This window comes from Odocoileus virginianus, chromosome 33 (genome assembly GCF_023699985.2).
Source record: "Odocoileus virginianus isolate 20LAN1187 ecotype Illinois chromosome 33, Ovbor_1.2, whole genome shotgun sequence".
Taxonomy (NCBI): domain Eukaryota; kingdom Metazoa; phylum Chordata; class Mammalia; order Artiodactyla; family Cervidae; genus Odocoileus; species Odocoileus virginianus.
This window is the reverse complement of record NC_069706.1, coordinates 9142931-9167754: the sequence shown is the minus strand read 5'-3', so window position 1 is coordinate 9167754 and position 24824 is coordinate 9142931. Positions and strand designations below refer to the sequence as shown.

The window sequence follows — 24824 nt, the reverse complement described above, 5'->3', positions numbered from 1 at the left end:
CACACCATGCACATGGGTGGCAGATGTGGGCTGAAGGCTCTGTTTTCAGTGTATCCCATGGATGGTGGGCACAGCAGATGCTCACAGCTTTCAGATCCCTTCCCACCTTCATGCCCAGCAGCCCCCTGTGAACTTTCACTCCCAACAGCACCACCAACTCCTCTTTCCTGGAGGACAACCTTCCTGCTGCCGGAACCTGCTTTGCCTTTGTGTGGCCGGAGCTGCAAGTGCCCAGGAATTCCTGACCCTGCTGGGGGCAGCCCTTATCCAATGGCTGGCTGATGCATGGCAGGGGACCGTGGTGGTGGGTAGGGGTGGGTATAAATATTTCCACTCCTTTCCCGCACGTGGAGACTCTGAGTGAGCCACGGTTACCTTCTGGGCTCCCCACATTCATATATCTTAAAGTCCCAGCCCCTAGTCCCTCAGAATGAGACCTTATCTGGAAGTAAAATCACCATGGCCGCTGTAAATATTTAAGATGAGGTCACACTGGGGTAGGGTGGGCCTTCAATTCAGCATGACTGGTATCCCTGTAAAAAGGGGAAGCGCGCACACAGGGAGAATACCATGAGAAGGATGGAGTCATGCCGCCACAAGCCTAGGAACTACTAGCAGCCAGGAGAGGGGCCGGGACAGACCTTTCCCTGGTGCCTTCACAGGGGGCCTGGCCCTATGGACAATCTTGACCTTGGACTTCTGGCCTCCAGACTGAGAGGCAAAAAAATCTGTTGTTTAAGATGCTCAATTTGTGGTACTTCATTGTGGCAGCTTTAGGAAATTAACTAAATTAATGAAACTAAAAGACACATGCTCCTTGGAAGGAAAGCTATGATGAACCTAGGCAGCATATTAAAAAGCAGAGACAACACTTTGCCAACAAAGGTCCATCTAGTCAAAGCTATGGTTTTTCCAGTGGTCATGTATGGATGTGAGAGCTGGACCATAAAGAAGGCTGAGTGCCGAAGAATTCATGCTTTCAAACTGTGGTGCTGTAGAAGGCTCTTGAGAATCCCCTGGACTGCAAGGAGATCCAACCAGTCCATCCTAAAGGAAATCAGTCCTGAATATTCATTGGATGAACTGATGCTGAAGCTGAAACTCCAATACTTGGCCACCTGATCTGAAGAACTGACTCATTGGAAAAGACCCTGATGCTGAGAAAGGTTGAGGACAGGAGGAGAAGGGGACAACAGAGGATGAGATGGTTGGATGGCATCACCAATTCAATGGACATGAGTTTAAGCAAACTCCAGGAGATAGTGAAGGACAGGAAAGCCTGGCATGCTGCAGTCCATGGGGTTGCAAAGAGTCAAACACAACTGAGCGACTGAACATTAACAGGAAGATGATACACCTTCTGTGGGACTTTACTTAACATCTCACGTCTGCCTGGTCTTCCTCCCTCTGCTCTAAAACCTCACGCTCATATGAATCCTTGTCAGTGGGTAGGGTCTGCTTCTGGGGAGTCCCACCTTAGACGGCGGGTTTTTTCTTTGTTTTAATTTCTGTTCTGGTTGTTGCTTTGTGTTTTGTTTGGCTGCACTGGGCCTCTGTTGCTGTGCATGGGTGTCTCACTGCAGTGACTTCTTTCATTGCAGGGCACGGACTCCAGGGAACGCAGGCTTCAGCAGTTGCAGCATGCTGGCTTAGCATCCCACGGCATATGCGATCTTCCTGGACCAGGGATCAAACCCGTGCCCGCGTCATTGGCAGGTGGGTTCTTAACCACTGAACCACCAGGGAAGTTCCAAGACAGTGGGTTTTAAGCGGAAGCAAACTTACCAGGAGCAGACAGCGAACAGAAATGAGCAAACTGTTTGCTGGCTATAGGGGACCTCATCTAGAGGGGGACAGCCCCCAGCTTAGCTCTGCCATGGGGGATGGCAGGCTCTACATTGCCTGAGTGCCCAATTTCTCAAGAGAAACCAGAAATAAGGATTAAAAAAGAAAAAAAGAAGGTGACATCTGATTTTTAAATATTGGCAATTAATTCCATAGACTCTATCTGCTGGCTCTTTTAAGTGACTCGGGTCTGACCCAAGCCTGCCTGGAGATGAAATTCAGCCCTCTGGCCAATGCCATGCAAGCTTGGGTCAAGAGCTTGACTGCAGAGCCCAGCATTACATGATGAGCAGAACTCTGATCAAGAGGCAGGAGACTTGAGATCTGTTCGGGGTTTTACCACGTGTTTGCTCTGCCCCTGCTCTAAAAGCCCTCTCTGAGCCTCAGTCTCCCCATCCATAGAATGGACACAGTCCAGCTTGTCTCCTGGCGCGGTCATAGGACAGATTGACATAATTTATTCAGCATACAGGATAGACCAGCAATGTTCTGAGCACATAGTAAAATATTAACTCTTTCACTCTCCCCATCAGTGCTCAGAAGGAGATGCCACAAGTAGCCTCATTTACAGGCAAGAAAACTGAGGCTGGGAGATTTAATAACTTGCCCAAGATCTCCTGGCTGATAAGCAGAGGAGCTGAGCTTTGAATCCGGTCAAGCTGTGAGTCTGTGTTCTCAGCCACCGCACTTGGCTGCCTCTCAGGACTCATTAAAATATTTTACAAACTGCTTTTTTTTTTTTTCCATTTATTTTTATTAGTTGGAGGCTAATTACTTTACAACATTGCAGTGGTTTTTGTCATACATTGAAATGAATTAGCCATGGATTTACATGTATTCCCCATCCCAGTTCCCCCTCCCACCTCCCTCTCCACCCCATCCCTCTGGGTCTTCCCAGTGCACCAGGCCTGAGCACTTGTCTCATGCATCCAACCTGCTTTTTATTGTGTTCTTTTGCAAGCGGGGAAGCAGGGATGGGGGGGTGGGGCCTCTTGGCTTTTTCTTAAGGCACTCTCTCAGCCGACAGCCGCTCCCAGGAGGAACTGAGCTGGGTTGATGCGGTGGGGCAGGCTTCCTGATCCCGTCTGGACCGGGGCCAGTGCTGGGTCCAAACAACTCTCAGCCCTTTTCTTCTCATCGGAGCGTTTCCCGTAAGTGGTGGCTTTCTGCCTGCTGGCTCTCTGACCTGCCAGGGCTGGCAGCCAGACAACACGTGGGCTTCTCCTACACGAGACCCGTGCTTCCGACCTGGAAGTTGGGCTGACTGGCCCCACTACCTGTCCCATTCCAATCTGTGTCCGTGATGCACGCGTTTCTGAGAAAAACTTGGATTCAGATCACACCCACCCAGCGGGGAGTGGAATCCAGGCCTCTTTGCCCTGACCCGAAATATCTTCTGCACAGTGGGTAGATATCTGCTGCCTGGCACATTCCCCAGAGTCTCTCATCTCTTCGCTTACTCACCAGACTCTGTTCCAACGTCCAGAGTGTGCCTGACCCTGTACTAAGTGGACAGAAGGGACATTTGTTTTTATTTTTTAAGCTTTTTTTTTATGTTCACCATTTTTAAGGTCTTCATTGAATTTCTTACAATATTGCTTCTGCCTTATGTTTTGATTTTTTCACCACGAGGCATGTGGGATCTTAGCTTCCCGACCAGGGACTAAACCAGCATCCCCTGCATTGGAAGGTGTAGTCTCAACCCCAGGACCACCATTCCAGGGTCACTTGTTCTTACGGAGATAATATTTGAGTGGTGGACAGTGGAGGAGAAAGATTGATTAATAAGAAACCAAGATAATTAGACATCATGGAAAGTGCTAGAAAGAGGACAAAACATGTCTAGATTCCAGACCCTAGAGAGGAAATGAGTGATTGGGAGGAACGTGAGCGATTGGGTGGAACATGGGCTGGGAGTCAGCAAAGTCTTTTTGAAGAGAGACCTCATCATATTGTCAGTCCTAAGAAAATCTGGGGAGATAGGGTACTCTTGGAAGGGGAAACAGAAGGTGCAAAGGCCCTGAGGCAGGAAGGAGATTGGTGCTTCTGGAAATCTTAGACTCTGGCCCAGGTTTCCCAGAGCATGATGGGTGGAGGAGGGTGAGACAGAAAAGATCAGTAGGGTCCCATCAAGCAGAGTCCACTTGCATCATCTTCTCTAGCGGGGGCAGGACACAAACTGGACCTCCAGCTGCTGCGAGAGAGACCAGCATTGTGATCTTCCCAGCACTGCACTTGTGGGAGGGACCTGCCAAGCTCCCAGCACTCCAAGAGGAGGCCAGAGCTCAAGATGAGTACCAACCTCCGCCCGCTCTCCCTGAAACAGCCCTGCCGTGAACTTGACATTTCCGCCCTTGGCCCAGCCCTTGAGTGATAAGAGGCCTTCTTCTCTGGCCTGTTGTCCGACTCCTCCACAGCCTGGAGAGATCTCAGATAGCTTGGGAGGCCAGGTCGGACATATCAAAGCTTGCCTGTCCCTTTTGTCCCCTGCTTTGGAATCTCCCCTCTCCGGGGAGTGGCCTGCTGGCCTAACGAAGGCCTTCCACCTCATTCTAGGTGAGAGCAGAGACCAGAGCAAAGAGCAAGCTCCTGGCACAAAGAGGCAGGATCATTGGACTTGAGAGAAGACCTCCGCGTGGTTAAGCAGCCAGCAGGGCTCAAGTGAAAGGACACGCAGTGAGCCAGCTGCAGGAAGGAGCGAAAGCATCCAGCTCTTTAATTCTCATACCTCCCCACCAGGCAGGGGCCCGTGTCATTAGGATACTGCCTTGGCTAAACAGTTGCACAGCAGGTAAGTAACTCGCAGATCTCACCAGGCCCTAAGCACTGCAGACTTTCTGCTCTTTATCTTGTGGGTCAAGGGCGGCTGGCACAGAGGATTAAGCAGCGAGCAGAGGGTGTTTGATCAGACCCGGGGCTGGAAGAGGCCCTGAGCTGCCCCCATTCCCCATCAGGCAGGAGCAGGGGCAGGAAGCAGCAGCCCCAGGCCTGTCTTTCCCAGGCCAGCAGCCCCTCTCACACTCAGCCGGGCACTCCCGCTGGTCCCTAAGATCTGCCCACCGGGCAGTCCCCCTGCACCCTCATCCCAAGTTGGGGCGCCAGATCTAACAAGTAAGAATAAGAGAACCTGGTGGAATTGAACTGGAGGTAAGCAACTTTTTAGGATAAGTATGTCCCATGCAATATTTGGGACATGACACCGACCATGTTAGACGTTTAGTCATGTCTGACTCTGCGACCCCATGGACCGTAGCCCACCAGGCTCCTCTGTCCATGGGATTCTCTGGGCAACAGTATTGGAGTGAGAAGCTGTTCTCTTCTCCAGGGCTCTTCCTGACCCAGGGATCGAGTATGGGTCTCCCACATTTCGGGCAGATACTTGACTGTCTGAGCCCACAGGGGAAGCCCATTTGGGACACACCTATACTAAAAAGTTACCGGTTGTTTATCTCAACTTCAGGTTTACCCGGTGTCCTCCATTGCACCTGGGAACCCTATGACTCCAGGACCCCGAGGCTGCCCACCTGTTCCCGTGCCTCTCACCTTCCTGCTACCCCACAGAAGCTGCGCCCACTTCACAGACCTCCTCCCACCTGACCCGGGCCCTGTCCCTCTCCAGCCACGACAGGTGCCCAGGAAGGCAGGGCAGAGAGCCGAGGGGGGGAGTGGGTTCCTCCCATGGGCTGCCCGTGGGGTGCCCACACACCTTCCTGATGGCAGGTGGAACACGGAATGGAGTCCTTGATTTCTATTCAGATGGACCTCAGCTGTGGCTGGGTCTCTATTTCCCCATCCGTGAGATGGGTAGAGAGAGAATTGCTGTCCTACACACCCCTGGGGTCTTCACTCACCTGCTGTTCCACTTCCTCCGAATGTGAGTCTAGACACAGGGTCCTTCCCTCCCAGAGCTGAGATTCTAGTTCTCAGAGAATATGAATGACCAAACACAGCAAGAAGGAGGGACGAGTTAGGGGGGCATTGAAAAGTCCCTCAAGAACTCAAAACAGAGACAGCAAAAGGTGTAGAGACAGTAGTTGGGTCATTAGGCTCGGGGTCTGGAAGGGAGGCTTGGATCCTCCTTGTTATCAGCACCATGATAAATCAGTGTGTGCATGAGGGAACACTGATGCAGGAAAAAAAAAAACAAAATCAAAAACAGCCTGTGCAAAGGCCCTGAGGAAGGAAAGACCCACACGGGTATGTTGTGATGACTGGTGGAATCTGGCCAGCATGCAGACGCAAAGTAAGCCTCTGAGCTGAAAGAGGGGAGCTTGTCCTGCCCTTCAAAGCTGTATAGCCAGGGTGGGAGTCTGGGGTCCACCTGTTGGGAGGAGGAAGGTGAGAACCACTTACCTGAGGATGGAGACCCAGGTTTCCTGCTCCCACCTCTGTACAGGGCAGGGTACAACTCTGGTGGCAGAAATGGAAGGGGTGGAGGGCCCTGTGAAATCTGTGCGAAGCAGAAAGATGAGAGGGCTTGGGAAAAAGTCTTGTTTCCTGGGGGCTCTGATGAGACTCCTGTAACAGTTTGTAGATAAGATCTAGTCCTTGCTGTTTATCTGCACCCAGGCTTCCCTGGTGCCTCAGATGGTAAAGAATCTGCCTGCCAGTGCAGGAGACTGGGGTTCAATCCCTGGGTGGGGAAGATCCCCTGGAAAACGGTATGCAACCCACTCCAGTATTCTTGCCTGGAGAATTCCATGAACAAAGGAGTCTGCTGGGCTACAGTCCATGGGGTCGCCAAGCGACTGAACATGACTGAACTGCACACTCTTTGTGTTCTGACTGAACATTCAGCTCTGTGCCAGTCCGTACCTTGCAGTGGTGTTTTTTTGGCAAGTCAGCTGCCCCTGGGGGAGAGCTGGTGGGGTGCAATGCCCTACATAGCAGTCTGAGAATGTGGGGTCCCCCACCCCCAGGGAAGCCACAGGACACAGACCATGAGAAGATGCAAAAGACCAAGGGTCTGGGTCCTTCATGAACACATTGTAAGACAAGAGAGGGGAGAGGAACCTTCTGGTTTAGAGATTTATCTGTGTAGAGGACTTCCCTGGTGGCTCCATGGTAGAGAACCCGCCTGCCAAGCAGGGGAAGCAGGTTCGATTCCCGGGTCAGGAAGATCCCCTAGAGGAGGAAAGGGCAACCCACTCCAGTATTCTTGCGTGGAAAACCCCATGGATAGAGGAGTCTGGCAGGCTACAGTCCATGGGGTTGCAAAGAGTCGGACACGATTTAGTGACTAATTAACAAGTTTGTGCATTAGTCACCTGCATGGCGTGGCCCTGCTTGGAATGGGACTGGAACAAACTATGGGAAATAAAAATATTTATGAGACAATCAGGAAATGAACCTTGACAGGATTTTGGATACGATCTCTAACACAAAGGATTATTATTCATTGAGGTAGGCGTGATGATATTGAAGCTTTTAAAAATGGACATAAAATTTGAATAACGTACAATTCATCCTTTTAAAGTGTAACATGCAGTGAGTTTTAAGATATTCCCAAAGCTGTGAAATCATCACTACTATCTAATTCAGGAACATTTTCATCACCCACAAAAGAAACTTTGTACTAATCAGCAGTCATCCCCTTATTATTCAGTTACTCAGTCATGTCCGACTCATTGTGGCCCCATGGACTGTAGCACGCCAGGCTTCCTTGTCCTTCACCATCGCCTGGAGTTTGCTCAGATTCATGTCCACTGAGTCAGTGATGCCATCTAACCATCTCATCCTCTGTCGTCCCCTTCTCCTCCTGCCTTTAATCTTTCCCAGCATCAGGGTCTCTTCCAATGAATCAGCTCTTCTCATCAGGTGGCCAAAGTATTGGAGCTTCAGCTGCAGCATCAGTCCTTCCAATGAATATTCAGGGTTGATTTCCTTTAGGATTGACTAGTTTGATTTCCTTTCGGTCCAAGGGACTCTCAAGAGTCTTCTCCAGCATCACATTCTTAAAGTATCAATTCTTCAGCACTCAGCCTTCTTTACAGTCCAACTCTCACATCCATACATGACCACTGGAAAAACCATAGCTTTTGGACTTTAGTCTGCGAAGTGATGATGTCTCTGCTTTTTAATATGCTGTCTAGGTTTATCGTAGCTTTCTTTCCAAGGAGCAAGTGTCTTTTAATTTCATGGCTATAGTTACTGTCAGCAGTGATTCTGGAGCCCAAGAAAATAAAAACTGTCACTGTTTCCACTTTTCCCCTTCTATCTGTCATGAAGTGATGGGACTGGATGCCATGATTTAAGGTTTTCAATGTTGAGTTTTAAGCCGGCTTTTCCACTCTCCTCTTTCACCCTCATCTTTAGTTCCTCTTCACTTTCTGCCATTAGAGTGGTATCATCTGCATATCTGAGCCTGTTGGTATTTCTCCGGCAATCTCCCTTAACTCAATGAAGCTATGAGCCATGCCATGCAGGGCCACCCAAGACAAACAGGTTATAGTAGAGAGTTCTTATAAATCGTGGTCCACTGGAGGAGGCAATGGCAAACCACTCCAGTATTTCTGCTCCAAGAACTCCATGAACAGTATGAAAAGTCATCCCCTAGCCCTTTGCAAACACTAACCTGCTTTCTGTCTCTATGGATTTGCCAATTCTGAATATTTCATATAAATAGAATCAGGTAACATGTGCATCCAGCCTCTTTTACTGAGCATCATGTTTGCAAATTTCATTGAGGCTGTAGCAGGTATGGGCACTTCACTCCATTTTGGTTTTTTTTGCTGGGTCTTCACTGCAGTGCCCTTGGGTTTCTCTAGCTGCGGTGCCGGGGTCTAGTTGCCCCACAGCATGTGGGATCTTAGTTCCCTGACCAGAGATCAAACCCACATCCCCTGCATTGGAAGATGGATCCTTAACCACTGGACCACCAGGAAAGTCTTCACTTCATTCCTTTTTATTGCAAATTATTCATCATATGGATAGTGTGAGTTTTGCTTATCCTCATCAACTGACAGACATTTGGGCTGTTTCTACGTTGGGGCTACTAAGAATGATGCCTCTCTGAACATTCCTGTACAAGGTATTTTATAAACATGTTTTCGGTTCTCTTGGGGCTGTACCTAGGAGCAGAATTGCTGTGACTTTGTTTTTCCAAGAGTCCATTTTCAGAGCTATGTATCAAAGTATTACAGTGAAATGATAGATTCACTGAAAGATTTCACTGGGGTTTGCTTCAAACTCATACAGAAGCAGGGGACTTTCTCTGGTGGTCCAGTGGTAAAGAATCTGCCTTCCAATGTAGCGGACATGGGTTCATTTCCTGGTCAGGGAATTAAGATCCCACAAGCTGCAGGGCAACTGAGCCTGCCTTCCTGCTGAAACACACACCTGGCACACACACAGACACAAATCACACGGAAGAAGGAAATAGGGAATGGATCAATATGGAAAAGAAGAGCTGTTTTGAGAATTTTGAACCAGGACAAGTACACGAGTGTTATTACACTTTATATTTGTTTCAACCTGGGCATAAAAATTCTTTTCAATGCTGAGGCTCAGTTCAAAGTGACTTCCCTGTCCTCCTTGTGAATTCCCAGACGATCACGCTCTAGAATAGAAATGCAATGCGAGCTACATGCGTCATAGGAAATGTACTCCTAGCTACATCTAAAAAGTAAAATCAGGGCAAGTTGATTTTAATTGCACTTTAGCCCAATATAGCCAAAACACAATCATTTCAGTATGGGAGAAGCTTAAAAATTATGAGAAAATATGTTACATCCTTTTTTCCTACTAATCCTTCAAACCCCGGTGTGTATCTGATGCTGACAGAACATCTTCATCCGGTCTTACCCCATTTCAACGGCTCCATAGTGCCTTCCCAGGTTGGACAGGGACATGTGTTTGGGGCCTTGAGTGGACTTTTCAGACAACTTTTGTGACTTTTTTTTTTTTGGTTGCTTTTATCCATCTATAGGTTTCCCTGGTGGTTCAGTGGTAAAGAATCTGCCTGGCAATACAAGAGACAAGGGTTCAATCCTTGGGTCAGGAAGATCCCCTGGAGAAGGGCATGGCAACCCACTCCAGTGTTCTTGCCTGGAGAATCCCACGGACGGAGAAGCCTGGTGGGCTACAGTCCATGGGGTCGCAGAGAGTCGGACACAACTCAGAGACTAAATACCACACCATCCATCTACAAGTGGAATGTTGGCCCAAAGAGGGCAAGCACCTTTCGTGTCTTGCCAAGTGCTAAGTCCCTGTGTCTAGACCAGCGTATCAAGCACAGAGCAGGTGAGGGCTGAGCAAGTGAAGGACCAGGAGTGTGCAGGGCGATGAATCTCTGCCCATTTCACAGATGGGGAGTCAGAGGCCCAGGCACAGCTGGGGCCCATGTGAGTAGAAATCCAGGGCTCACCACAGGCACCGCCACCCCCAGGAAGGTGGGCGGAGATCCTGAGGGAAGCCCACAAGAGAGGCCCATCTCCTCCCTCAGCCCTCTGCCCTGCCTTCTCGGGCACCGGCCGTGGCTGGAGAAGGACGGGGCCCAGGTGAGGTGCGAGGAGGCCTGTGAAGTGGGCGCAGCTTCTGCGGGGGAGCAGAAAGGTCAGAGGCCCAGGGGCAGCTGGGCAGCCCCCCAGGGTGGGAGCCCCGGGCTTCAGGGGCCTGGATGCCCTCTGACCTGGAGCCACGGGGTGCCAGAGGCAATAGAGGATATCAAGTAAATCCGAAGTTGAGAAAACTGATAATTTTTTTAGTGTAAATACATCCCCCAAATTGCATGGGACATACTTATACTAAAAAGCTATTTACCTCAAGTTCAATTTCACCAGGACTCTTATTTATTTATTTTTATTGAAATATAGCTGATTTACAATATTATGTTAGTTTCAGGTATACAGAAAGTGATTCAGTTACACACTTTTTCCCATTATGGTTTATGACAGGATATCAAATATAATTTTTGGTGTATACAATAGGACCTTGTTCTTCATCTATATTATATATAGTAGGGTGTATCTGCTAATCCCAACTCCTAATTTTTCCCTCCTCCAGTTCCCCTTTGGTAACCTATGTCTGTGAGTCTGTTTCTGTCTTGTCAACAAGTTCATGGTATTGTTTTTTCTTTTTTAGATTCCACTCATAAGTGATAACATATGATATTTGTCTTGCTTACTTCTCTTAGTATGGTATTCCTTAGGTTCATCCACATTGGTGTAGAATGCATTATTTCATTTGTTTTTATGGCTGAGTAGTATATATATCACATCTTCTTTATCCATTCATTTGTCAGTGGACATGTAAGTTGCTCCCGTGTCTTGGCTATTGTAAATAGTGCTGCTATAAACACTGAAGTGCATGTATCTTTTTAAATGGGAATTTCCTCCAGATACATATGCCCAGGAGTGGGATCGCTGGATCATATGGAAACTCTACATTCAGTTAAGGAACTTCCAAAACTGTTCTCCACAGTGGCTGCAACAATTTATATTACCATCAACAGTGTAGGAGGGTTCCTTTTTCTGCACACCCTCTCCAGTGTTTATTATTTGTTTTGGTGGTGGCCATTCTGACTGGTGTGAGGTGAGGCCTCTTTGTAGTTTTGATTTGCATTTCTCTAATAATTAGTGATATTGAGCATCTTTTCATGAACCTGCTGCCCATCTGTATGTCTTCTTTGGAGAAATGTCTATTTAGGTCTTCTGCCCATTTTTTGATTGGGCTGTTTGTTTATTTTTATTTTGAGCTCTATGAGCTGCTTCTTTACCTTGAAATTAAACCCATGTCAGTTGCATCGTTTGCAAATATTTTCTCCCACTCTGGAGCTTGTTTCTTCTGTTTGTTTTCAGTTTCTTTTGCAGTGCAAAAGCGTATGAGTTTGATTAGGCATTTATTTTTGCTTTTATTTCTATTGCTTTGGGAGACTGACCTAAGAAAACACTGATATGACTTATGTCAGAAGAAGTTTCACTGTGTTCTCTTGTAGGCCCCTGACTCTCACTTGCTAGTTCTGGTAACCTGACATGGGGGAAAGCAGGACCGCTGCCAGGTGCCAGGTGGGAAGCTCTCAGGAACCAGTGGGAATGCCAGGCTGAGAGGGTGAGAAGGGGCTGCTGGCCCAGGAACGGCAGGCCTGGGGGCTGCTGCTCCCCCTGCCTGATAGGGGATGAGGGCAGCTCAGCGCCTTTGCCAGCCGCAGGCCTGATCACACACACCCTCCCCACACTCACTACTTAACCCTCTGTGTCACCCACCTTTGTCCTGCAGAATAAAGAGCAGAAAGTCTGTGCCTCGGAGCCCAGCATGGTCCACTCAGGCCGACCCCTCCCACCTCTCCCAGCCAGGCTCTGGACTCCCATGTTTGGCCATATGAATCCAATCCAAGCCTTTGCCTTCTGGTCCAGCCTGTGGGGTCCTGTCTCAGGGCCATGCAAGGTACTCTGTTCTGGCCGCAATTTGTCCCGGGCACACACAGATGGGGAATGGTCAAGGAAGTCCTCTGGGCTGGGCGGCACACGCAGGACCTGAGCCTCAGGCCAGAGTCATTCCTTCTGCTGAGGGATATCCACCTTAATGGAGGGACCAAGAGCTGCACACATAGCTATCCAGCCCACAGGGGTTCCCTGGGCCCCAAGTTCCTCTCCTGATGACCACAGCCAGTATTACCAGGGCCACTATTTCCTGAATCCCTACTCTGAGCAAAGCACTTCACATGTGTTTTCTCTAGTCCTTGCATCATTCCAGCCAGGTGAGGGGAGGTGTGGTCCCATTTTACAGGTGTAGAGACTGAGGCCAGAGACTTGAAGCCTCCTGCCCCAGGCCACTCAGCCAGGGAGTGGTGGAGCCACGTTCCCAACTGGGTTACCTGACTCTACAGGTCCACCTCCAAGACCCATCCAGAGGCCAGTGCCTGCCTGAGCCTGGAGCCCCTTCCCTTCAGTTGTTCTGGCTTCAGTGCTGGAAGCCACACTGCAGGGACCAGAGCTGGGGGCTGTTTCTCAAAGCTCTGTTCCCTAAGCCCCTCCTGGGCCAAGACCAGCAGAGGTGACACAAGGCAGGATTCAGTGGTCATATTCAGTGATGCGGTGTGAGGGGACATGGTCAGTGTTTTCCAGAAGTCTCTGAACCCAAGGATTCCCCACTGTCCTTATTAAAAGCAGATTCCCGGGACTGGCCCTGGAGCTTCAGGGGCCCTGGAATCTGCATTTAACCTGCAGCCCCAGGTTACTCCACCTACAATGCAGGAGACATGGGTTCGATTCCTGGGTCAGGAAGATCTCCTGGAGAGGGAAATGGCAACCCACTCCAGTATTCTTACCTGTGAAATCCCATGGACAGAGGAGCCTGGGGGGCTACAATCCATGGGGTCGCAAAGAGTCACACATGACTGAGCATGCAGACCCTGGTTAAACCACTGCAGCTGGCTTCAAAGCCAGTGATGAATTTTCTGCAGAATCCTCGGGCTCTCTGCCCACTCCGAAACTCCACAGGCTGACCCTGCAGAGGATCACCCAGGTGTGGGAGGAAGAGAGGGAGGGTGCTTTCCCCAGAGCCCCCAGATCTGGCCCCCACCTCTGCACTCTCAGCTGGTGGCCCCCGAGGACAGCTCAGGAGCATGTGGCCTCCACGTGGTGGGGGCTGAGACTCTTCTCCAGGTACCCCCAACCTGATGACTGAGAATGACAGTTTGACCCCAAATGGGGCTTCCAAGGGGGCTTTCCTACCTCCTCACCCGCTTGAGGACTCTCTGAGCCCCAACTTAACAGACACCAACAGCTGGTGATTCTCAGAATCAGAGGAAAAGCCCCTAAATGTTCTGTAACGGCTTCTCAGCCTCACCTGCCCTCTGCTGTGGCCCCTTGTCTCCCCTGCCCCCATTATCCCTCCCAGGCAGTTGCAGCCAAGCTGGGGAGGGCAGCTTAGGGTACCCTAGCCTCTCAGTGTGACACTCTTCTTTGCCTGGAGCAGGCTTTGGGCTGGAAGAGCCAACAGGCTTTGGTGGTGGTTTGGTTGCTAAGTCGTGTCCAACTCTTGGGACCCCATGGACTATAGCCCACCAAGCTCCTCTATCCATGGGAGTTCCCAGACAAGAATACTGAAATGGCCTGTCATATCCTTCTCTGGGATCTTCCTGACCCAGGGGTCGAACCCAGCATCTCCTGCATTGCAGGTGGATTTTTTTTTTACTGCTGAGCCACCAAGGAAACTCTCTGGTGGTTGAGATCCTTACACTTCGAAGGGTGGTCCAGAGGCCTGCAACATTAGCATCACTTGAGTGCTGTTTTCGATGCAGCCTCTCAGGCCCCACCCAGACCCCCTGACTCCCAAGATGGCATCCCTGGAGGAAGTACCCTCCCTCCCCACACACCTGGCAGACCCTTCATGGGATCAGTTTAGGTAATGGGGGGGGGGGGGGGGGCAGTGCCTGCCCAAGGCTCAGAGCTTAGGTATCTTCTTGCACCTTTGCTCTCTACCCCTCCCTCCTGGCAGCCACCCACCCCTGCAGGGACCAGCGGGAAGTGAATTGTGTGGGGACCTTGGAAACCACTAGCCCTTTTCGGAGTCACCAGGGGTGGAAGACAGGTCCCTACTGCCCTTGGCGGGAGGCAAAGGGCAGGACTAGAGGCCTTGGCATCTAGACTCTTTGACCTCTGCTCCTAGGTGGGTGGCCAGGAGGAGGAGAGGGCAGAAAGTAGAGGGGAGTGACCCTGTCCCAGGCCAGGAAAAGCTTTGGTGGTGACAAAGCCTTCCTTTGTGGGAGATAACTGGGAAGGCTTTCATATCCATTTGCTGTTGTTGCTATTGTTCAGCCCCTAGATCGTGTCTGACTCTATGAGACCCCATGGACTGTAGCCAGCCAGGCTTCTCTGTCCATGGGATTTTCTAGGCAAGAATGCTCAAGTGGGTCATTTCCTTCTCCAGCCGAGCTTCCTGTACCAGGGATTGAACCTGCATTGCCTGCATTGGCAGGCAGATTCTTTACTACCCAGCCACCGGGGAAACAGAAACAATACTACTGCTGATAAAAGATACTTTGTCCACAATGTGTGTCTGGCAAAAGGATGAAGGCAACATCACGGTGGGCGGCAGTGGGGCCCACGCCACGGCTGCAGCAGATTCACCTGTTAAAAGGCTGAATCCAGGACTCCACTCCAGGCATTATGAGTCTCCCTGGTTGGCCTGGGAAATTGTTTTTAATTAAGGCCCTATGGAATTTTTTGGGATGGAGTGTTTGGGGAAACACGGGCCTTCTCCAGCCTTGAGAGAGGCTGCCCAACACTGACATCCATTCTTGCACTCGCTCCCTCCCTCGGTCGACATCTATGGAACATCCACCAGCTTCGCCCATCCACCAGCTCTACTCGCAGGATCACCGATCTGGGTTCCCGAGTCCGCCTCTGAGCCGGAATCGTCACCTCCCTGCTGCAGCTCGGTCTTCCCTCTCCATCCTCGCAATGGGCGTCAGCTTTCTCTCCTAGGCGGTGTTCCCTGCAAGTCTCGGGCAGAGGGACCCCTCCAAGCCCCGCGCCTCCCCCCCCCCCCCCGGGCAGCCGAGCCCACCTCCCCCACCGGCGACTGCGCTCTGGGGCCCGCGCGCCCCGCCCCCACCGAAGACCTGAGAGGAGGCTGCACCCCGGGGCTCGGGCTCCGACCCACCTCGCGCCCACCACCGCTGCCCGCCAGGCATCCCAGCCCTTTCGCAGCGAGAGGTGCAGCCGGAGGCTGGGTTGTGGGCTCCAGGTGGGGGCTCTGGGAAGGATGAAGCAGGTATGGCCGCGGGGATGCCGGGGATGGGAGGGTGATGGCAAGGATGCTGGGAGCCTTCCGGAGGGCTGGGAGAAGCTGGGAGGAAGAGGGGGAGGAGGGGGAGGGATGCGGGGGCCAGGGCTTGGGCCTGCGCTGGACTCCAAGTGGGCGGGAGAGTGGAGGAGGGGAGGGGCCCCGCCCGCAGAGAGGGTCGTGGCCAGAGGGCCTGTGCACCGCTGGGAAGGGCGTGTCACCCGCCATTGATGTCCCCAGGCCCTGGTGGATGATACTGAAGATGTGTCCTTGGACTTTGGCAACGAGGAGGAGCTGGCGTTTCAGAAAGCCAAGATCAGGTGCGTTCTGACCGGGTTGCCGGCAGGCACCCCTCAGTGCTGCAGATTTATTCATTCACGTTCATTCATTCAGGATGTATTGAGTACCTGGTGTGTGCCAGGCGTAGGACTCCCAACACACCCAGGACAGATCAGACAAGGCCCTGCCCTCCTGGAGTCTGTGGTCTTGAGGGGAGGGGGACTAACAGGTGAACAAAGATGTTAACAAGATAATTAGTGCGAGAAGAGTTGGGAAGAAAACAGGGTGATGAAAGAGAAAGTCACTGGGGGAGGCTAGCTGCCTTGTGCTTTTAATTGTGATGCTGGAGAAGACTCTTGAGAGCCCCTTGGACTGCAAGGAGATCACACCAGTCAACCCTAAAGGAAATCAACTCTGAATATTCATTCATTGGAAGGACTGATGCTGAAGCTCAAATACTTTGGCCGCTTGATGTGAAGAGCCCACTCATTGGAAAGGACCCTAATGCTGGGAAAGGTTGAAGGCAAAAGGAGAAGGGGGCAGCAGAGGATGAGATGGTTGGATGGCATCACCGACTCAATAGGCATGAGTTGAGCAAACTCCAGGAGATAGTGAAGGTCAAGGAAGACTGGCGTGCTGCAGTCCATGGGGTTGCAGAGTCGGAGACAACTGAACAACTGAACTGAACTGAGTTATGAGAGGCAGCACCTTCCTTGAGGAAGGAAAAGCAGGTTTAAGGGCCCGGGGCTGTGTTTAGAAGGTCAAAGGAAAGCCACCGTGTCTGGAGGGTAGTGGGAGAGAAGTCAGGGGTTGGCAGGAGGCTGGAGAGGTGGACAGGGGCTTGAATTTTTATTCTTGTCCCTCTTTCAACTCTAGCCAGTGAGATAGTGTTGTTTTAGTCGCTCAGTCGTATCTGGCTCTTTTGCAATCCCATGGACCGTGGCCCACCAGGCTCCTCTGTCCAGTATCTGCCAGTATCCCAGGCAAGAATACTGCAGTGGGTTGCCTTTTCCTTCTCCAGGGGATCTTTCTGACCCTAAGAGCGAACCCACGTCTCCTGCATTGGCAGGCAGATTCTTTACCATCTGAGCCACTTGGGAAGTCCCCAGCCAGATGTAGTGTTGGCTTAAAACAACAGAGATTTATTCTCTCACAGTTCTGAAGTCCAAAATCCGTTTCACTGGGCTGAAACTGAAGTGTCTACAGGACACACTTTCTCTGGAAGTCCTAGGGGAAAATCTGTTTCTTGCCTTTTCTTGCTTCCAGTGGTTTTCTGGCTGGTGACTCCTTCCTCTCCCTCTCAAGACGAGCATTGTAGCATCTTCCAGCCTCACTTTTATTTCACATTGCCTTTTCTTCTGTATCACTCTCCCTCTGCCTTCCTCTTACTGGGTTACTTGTGGTTGCATTTATGGACCCACTTGGATAATCCAGAGTCATCTTCCCACCTGAAGATCTTTAATTTGATCACACCCACAGAGGCCCCTTTGCTATAACAACTTGGTGACTTTCACAGTTTCCAGCGGTTAGGGCCCTGGATTGAGGGATTATTCAACCTACCATCATGACCAATGATTGTCTTTAAGGAAAGATGCTGTGAGAGAACTGGAATCCTGGGGTATCTTCTAGATCATCTAAGCTCATTATGTGTTCAATGACTTTTTAAAAAATTTAATTGGAGGATAATTGCTTTACAGTGTTGTGCTAGTTTTTGTTGTACAACCACGTGACCCAGCTATAAGAATACATATATCCCCTCCTGTTCAGACCACCCTCCTTTTGCCCCAGCCCACCCCTTTAGGATGGCTGGATGGCATCACCGACTCGATAGGCATGAGTTTGAGTAAACTCCGGGAGTTGGACAGGGAGGCCTGGCGTGCTGCAGTTCATGGGGTCACAAAGAGTTGGATACGACTGAGCAACTGAACTGAACTGAACTGACCCCTCTAGGTCACCATGGAGCCCCGAGCGGAGCTTCCTGTGTTATATAGCAGTTTCCTTCTGTCTGTTTTACACATGGCAGCGTATATAAGTCAGTGTACTCTCTGAATTCGCCCCACTTTCTCCTTCCCCCACTGTGTGCACAAGTGTATTTTCTACGGCTGCGTCTCTATTTCTGCCCTGTAAATAGGTTCATCAGTACCATTTCCTAGATTCCATGTATATGCGTTCATATAAGACATTTGTTCTTCTCTTTCTGACTTAACCTTGTTCTGCTTAATAGACTCTAGGTTCATTCACCTCACTACAGCTGACTCTGTCTTCGTTGAGCTGCTCCTGTATGCCCACATCTGGGCTGGTGGCTGGGGACATGTGGTGTACAGGACGCACCCCTTACCTCTATGGCGTGGTCTGGTCTGGAGCAGGGATGGTCAGCCTCTGACCACGTCAGCCACTGCTGACATTTGGGGCCAGGTTCCTCTTGGTTGTGAGGATGTGCTGTGCATTTAGGATATTTAGCAGCATTTCTGGCTTCTGTTCACCAGATGCCAGGAGCATCCCACCAGTGAGGTCTGCAGACAGTGCCAAGTGTTCCCTGGGAGGCAAACTTGCCCTGGGTTGGAAACCGTTGATGTTGGGGTGCAGGGTATAGGCATGCCCGTGGCTGTTATGATTCAATGTTTTAAATGCTGTGATTTCGGAGGGGGAAGGAGAGGGTGGGATGAATTGAGGGAGTAGCTTTGACACATATACGATACCAAATGTAAAATTAGATAGCCTGTGGAAATCTGCTGCGTGACGCAGGGAACTCAGACCAGGGCTCTGTGACAACCTCGGGGGGTAGGATGGAGTGCGAGGTGGGAGTGAACATATGTATACCTGTGGCTGATTCATGCTGATGTGTGGGAGAAACCAACACAGTATTGTAAAGCAGTTATCCTCCAAATAAAAATAAATACATGTAAATATAAAAAAGTAAAGAAATGCTGTGACTGGCAAAAGCTTGGGCATTTATGCTGGCCAGGGGAGAAAGTGACAGCTAAGCTGAGCCCAAAGGATGGGTAGGAGTTAACTAAGAGACGTGGAGTGAGCACACACAAAGGCTTAGAGGTGAGAGCAAGAGTTTAAGGAGTTGAGACTGGTTTACTGGAAAGTAGTTTGAGCAGAGACTGGGGCCACATCCAGAAGGGATGCTCTGGAACTGTGCTGTCCACTAGAACGTCTGGGAATGCTCTACATTAAGGCTGTCTGGGTGTGGCAGCTGCCAGCCACAAGGCTGTTGAACACTTGATATGTGACTACTGTGACTGAGGGACAGAAGTTTGAATGTTTAATTTTAATAGCCACACATGGCTACCGTATTGGACAGTGCGATTCTAGAGCTGGAATTCGCACAGTGCAGTGACATGATCAGAATTACAGGATAGAGGGTGGATGGGAAGGGCAGAAGGAATCACCAGACAGAAGCTGGGAGCTTGGGCCAGGGCTTTGGCAGGGCTGGTGGAGGGAAGTGGAGGGGCAAAGAGCAGGCAGAATCAGCCATCCTTGGTGGTAATCAAGGTGTGGGGTGTGGATGGGTATAGTCAAGGGTGATGCCCAGTCTCCTGACCTTGGGACCCAGGTGGAAGGGCACTTATGTGGGAAAGACATTGAGTCTAGGGTTGTCTTTGTTGGCTTGTGGTGGAATGCTCTAATGGCCGGGTTTGATTCGCTGCAGGGCAGGAAGGCTGGATCTAACTGGGCAGGGGGGAGGTCACGTGGGCTGCATTCAGCGATCGGAGGTAGCAGGTCATGGACCTGTGTGTGCCTGAGCGCTTCCAATCCCATAATCCTCTGGTGTGCCTAATGCACATTTCTGGTCCAGCCCTGGACCTGCTCAACCAGATTCCCACAGGATGGGCATCTCTAGTTGATTCTGATACTCAAGAATATACAGATGATATCACTTACATGTGGAATCTAAACAAAGGGGGGGTACAAACGAATGTATCTACAAAACAGAAGTAGAGTAACAGATGTAGAAAACAAACATGGTTACCAGAGGTAAGAGAGTAGGGATAAATTGGAAAATTGGGATTGACATATACATACTACATATATAAATATAAATACTATCATAAATAGGGCTTTCCTGGTGGCTCAGATGGTAAAGAAGCCGCCTGCAATGTGGGACACCTGGGTTCAAACCCTGGGTTGGGAAGATGCCTGGGAGAAGGAAATAGCAACCCACTCCAGTGTTCTTGCCTGGAGGATTCCATGGACAGAGGAGCCTGGCGGGCTACAGTCCATGGAGTTACAAAGAGTCGGACCCGACTGAGCGACTTTCACTCACTCGTGTATAAAATAGATAACTAATAAGGACCTACTCCATAGCACAGGGAACTCTACTTAATACTCTATAATGGCCTATATGGGAAAAGAATCTAAAGAAGAGTGGATATATGTATAACTGATTCACTTTAATGAACACTTGAAGCTAACACAACATTATAAATCAACTATCTTCAGTTCAATCACTCAGCTGTGTCCGACTCTTTGCGACCCCATGGACTAAAGCATGCCAGGCTTCCCTGTCCATCACCAACTTCTGGACTTGCTCAAACTCATGTCCATTTAGTAGGTGATGCCATGCAACCATCTCATCCTCTTCGTCCCCTTCTTCTCCTGCCTTCAGTCTTTTCCAGCATCAGGGTCTTTTCCAGTGAGTCAGTTCTTCACATCAGGTGGCCAAAGCATTGAAGCTTCAGCTTTAGTATCAGTCCTTCCAATGAATATTCAGGACTGATTTCCTTTAGGATTGACTAAAACTCAGCTATAATTAAAAAAAAAAAAAAAGAATATAGAGATCGCTCTAAATCCTGAACATAAATAAAATCACCCAAATAGCAGGATGGAGAAGGGGGTTCTTAACTGGACCCTGTGGATGGGCTTCACATGGTCCAGGAACCCTCTGGAAACTATTGTCCAAGTTTCACATGTGTGTTGCTTTAAGAAAGGGACTCAGACTTTAATTATATTATCAAATGGGCCCATGATCCAAACAAGTTAAGGCTCACTAGTATCAGGTGAGAATGGTTATTTATAAATTCCATGTTAAAATGGATTCCTGGTTGACTTTGAAGGGAGGTGAGATTATGGAAGGGGCCCTGTAGCAGGAGTCTGGGACTTCAGGGCTACATCTTCCTTCACTGCTTGCTGACTTTGCGATTCTGGACAGTGTTCATCTTGCCTTGTTAAGCTGCCATTGACCCATCTGTGAAAAGAGGGTACCTGTACCTACCTGACTTCCCTACGTGATTGCTCTACGGTTTGTTCAGTACATATTTATCCAGCATCTGTGTACAGGTGCTGGCTAAGCCCTGGGGATAGAGACTTGGCCCCTTCCCTTCTTGTCCCTGGTTCCAGGTCAGTGAAGTGCAGTGTGGTGGGGAGAGCACCTTGCTGAATCAGTGAAGGATGTGACTCTCTGTAGCACACGTGGGCAGGTAGAGGAAATGTTATTAATAGTGATGCTGTGCTTATTTTTCCCCAGTGGGCTGCTTTTTTTCTTTTCTTTTTTACTTTTTTTTAGTGTGGAAAAAAACCCACAACATAAAATTTACCATTTTTGAATGTTCAGTACTGTTAAATATATTTATGTTGTCGTAAAACGGATCTCCTGGACTTTTTCATCTACAAATCTGAGACACTTTCCCCTTCAATACCAACTCTCTATTCCCTCCTCCCCCCAACCCCTTCTTTCTGTCTTTCTGAATTTGACAACTTAATTTTTTTTTTTTTTTTGCTTTTTGGCTATGACTTGCAATGTGAGAGATCTTAGCTACCCTGTCAGGGATCGAACCCACGCCCTCTGCCGTGAAAGCATGGAGTCTTTTTTTTTTTTTTTAAATATATATTTATTTGGCTGCTCTGGGTCTTAGTTGTGGCATACAGGATCTTTAGTTGCAGCAAGTGAACTCTTAGTTGTGGCATGTAAGATCAAGTTCCCTGAGCAAGGATCCATCCCAGGCACCCTGCGTTGGTAGCACAGAATCTTAGCCATTAGACCACCAGGAAAGTCCCTGAATTTAACAACTTTGGATACTTCATGTAAATAGGATCGTAGAGAATATGTCTTTTTGTGGCTGGCTTATTTCACTTAACATAATGTCCTCAACGTTCACCATGTTCTATCGTATGTCAATTTCCTTCCTTTTAAAGGCTGAAGAATATTTCATTGTGTGTACAGACCACACTTTGTTCATCCGTTCATCTGTCAGTGGACACTTTGGTTGCTTCCATGTTTTAGCTCTTGTAAATATTACTGCAATGAACATGGATGTACAAATATCTCTTCAAGACCCTGCTTTCGGTTCTTGATAGATACCCAGAAATGGGCTTGTTGGGTCATATGGTAATTCTGGTTTTAACTTTTTGAGGAACTTTCATACTATTTTCAATAGCACTTGAAGCATTTTACAATACCACCAGCAATGCACAAGTTTCCAATTTCTCTACATCCTCACCAGCAATTGTTATTTTCTGTTTTTTTTAATTTTTATTTATTTATTTATTTTCAGAGAGACCATCCTGATGGATGTGAGCTGGTATCTTATAGATTTGACTGCCTTTCCCTAATGATTAGTGATGTTGAGCTTCTTCCTGTGTGCATATTTTCCATTTGCATATCATGTTAGGAGAAATGTCCGTCCAAAGTCCTTTGCCTGTTTTTTAATGGGTTATTGTATTTTTTTTGTTGTCCAGTGGTTGGAATTTTTTAATATATTCTGGATATTAAGCCCTTATGAAATGTATGATTTGCAAATGTTTTCTCCCATGTCACTGGTTACCTTTCCAATCTATCGATGGTGTCCTGTGAACAAAAGTTTTTAAATTTTATGTAGTTCCATTTATGGTTTTTACTTTTGCTGTCTTTGCTTTCAGTATCATGTTGTATGTGTGGTATGTTTTTACTGAAATGGTCACATATCATAAACTCACAGTTTATACAATCCAGTGTGGTTTCTGGTATATCCACAAGGTTGTGCAGTCATCCTCACTGTCTCGTCCCAGGATTTTTCATCACCCTGGATGGGAATCCTGGACCCTTCAGCAGTCACTTCCCATTTCTCCCCTCCCCCAGCCCCTGGAAACCACTAATCTACTTTCCATCCCTTTGAATTTGCTTACTTTGGACATTTCATGTAAATGGGATCATACAGTATGTGGCCTTTTATCTGGCTTCTTTCACTGAGCATCATGTTTTCAAGGTTCATCATGTTTTGGCATGTCCTTCACTACTTTTTATGGCTGAATCATATTTCATTGTCTGGCTAGAGTACATTTTCTGTATCCTTCATCAGTTGTTGGGCATTTGAGTTGTTTCTGCTCTCTTGGTTCTTTTGAGTAATTCACGTGGGAACATTCACGTGGGCCCCTCCTGGGTGGCTCACTAGTAAAGAATCCTCCTGCCAGTGCAGGAGATGCGGATTCGAGCCCTGGGTCAGGAAGATCCCCTGGAGGAGGAAATTGCAACCCACTCCAGTATTCTTGCCTGGAGAATCCCATGGACAGAGGAGCCTGGAGAGCTACAGCCCATGGGGTCACAAAGAGTCGGACACGACTGAGTGTGCATGCACGCATACACACACCGACACATACACATACCTGTTTACTTGGTTCTCTAGGAGGAAACGAGGCAGAGACACAGTATCTTCATCTCACTGAGGGACTCTGCAGCTCCCTCCTACTTCCTCATCTGTAAAACGGGGACGAGGTTAGCTCCATCACAGGTTGTGAAAGGAGAACTCAATTGGGTGAAGAAAGTATAACATGTAACGAGGCCAGCGGGACCACTGACATCTTGTGTGTCCTTCATAAATGGTACCTATTCTCTGATCATAAGTGTGACTTTGGTGTCCTGACTCTGGGCGGGGCTGGGGTAGAGCCAGGTCCTCGGTTGCAACAGGATGTCACACTGGAATTGTCCCTGAAGCTGGGGACTGTCCCTCGGATGGAGAGTTTGGTTTATGCTTTCAAAGCACTGTCTTCACAAAATTCATTTGGACCCAAATGTTGTGACTTCCAATGGATTCCCATCTTGCTCCAGGCAGAGTTATTGGGTCTGAGGATGGTCTCAGTTGTCAGGGCTGGTTTGCTGGTGAGGTTTGGTCAGTGTTCCATGGTTGGTCCTTGTTCAGCCCAGTGGGCCTTAAATTGAGGGGAATGCTACCGGTGGTCTCAGGCACCACCAGGAGTCACCTCTTGGTGGGGCTGGGACCCAAGGCAGAAATCACGTGGAATCAAAATCCGTGCCTAGCCTGTCAAGTAGGATAATGTTTTGTTTTTCAAAACATGTCCCACTGTCCGTTCATCTTTCCATGATAGACACGCAAAGCTGTTCCTCAAAATGAGCTCCAGATGAAATTCTTGGCTGCTTTTTAGGGGAAATTAGATTGAATGAAAAATAATAGCAAACACTCACTATACGTGGGCACTGTTCTCAGTGTTTTACTCATAATATGCATTTAAGCTGTATTACAAATCTATGAGGGCTTCCCTGGTGGCTCAAGTGGTAAAGAATCTGTCTGCAATGCAGGAGACCCAGGTTCGATCCTTGGGTTGGGAAGATCGCCTGGAGAAGGAAATGGCAACCCACTCCAGTATTCCTACCTGGTGAATTCCATGGACAGAGGAGCCTGGTGGGCTACAGTCCATAGGGGTCGCAAAGAGTTGGATATGAATGAGCAACTTTCACTTTTTCACAAACCTATGAAGTTGATTTTTTTTTTAAATTAATTTCAAGATGAAAGAAATTGCAGGAAAGAGTTGAGGGGTTGGCCCGAGGTCATACAGCGGTGCAGCTGCAAGGTGGGGATTTGAACCATTAGATCTGGCTCTGGAGTGGCATCTTAGGTTAGACTGTGCTTTGGGGAGCAGGTGTTGAGGCAGGTGGGAGTCCTTGGAGACAGGCACTGTCCTGGGATCGGTAGTCTCAGGCCTTCTGTTGTCTGCTTCCTCCGGGGAGTGCTTCATATTTTCCTTGTGCAGAT

The 24824-nt window shown here is 49.0% G+C and overlaps 1 protein-coding gene and 1 long non-coding RNA gene across 4 annotated transcripts in view; both read left to right on the top strand.

The window, feature by feature from the left end:
• The first annotated feature begins 1476 nt into the window (after window positions 1-1476).
• LOC139032774 (uncharacterized) lies at window positions 1477-13052 on the top strand. Of its 2 annotated transcripts, none has more exons than XR_011485375.1 (3): window positions 1477-1716; window positions 4402-4636; window positions 12061-13052. It is a non-coding gene; the product is annotated as an uncharacterized lncRNA (long non-coding RNA). The 2 variants fall into 2 exon arrangements; XR_011485374.1 differs by having other exon boundaries at window positions 4008-4636.
• Window positions 13053-14781: 1729 nt separating this feature from the next.
• Window positions 14782-24824, top strand: part of TVP23A (trans-golgi network vesicle protein 23 homolog A) — a 32814-nt gene continuing 22771 nt past the window's right edge. For both annotated transcript variants that reach the window (XR_011485376.1, XM_020894785.2), the window contains exons 1-2: window positions 14782-15561; window positions 15814-15893. Coding sequence is in view for 1 of the 2 variants with exons in the window: in XM_020894785.2 (XP_020750444.2) it covers window positions 15553-15561; window positions 15814-15893 (89 nt within the window). In the remaining variant the exon portion in view is untranslated. The remainder of the gene's footprint in view (window positions 15562-15813; window positions 15894-24824) is intronic.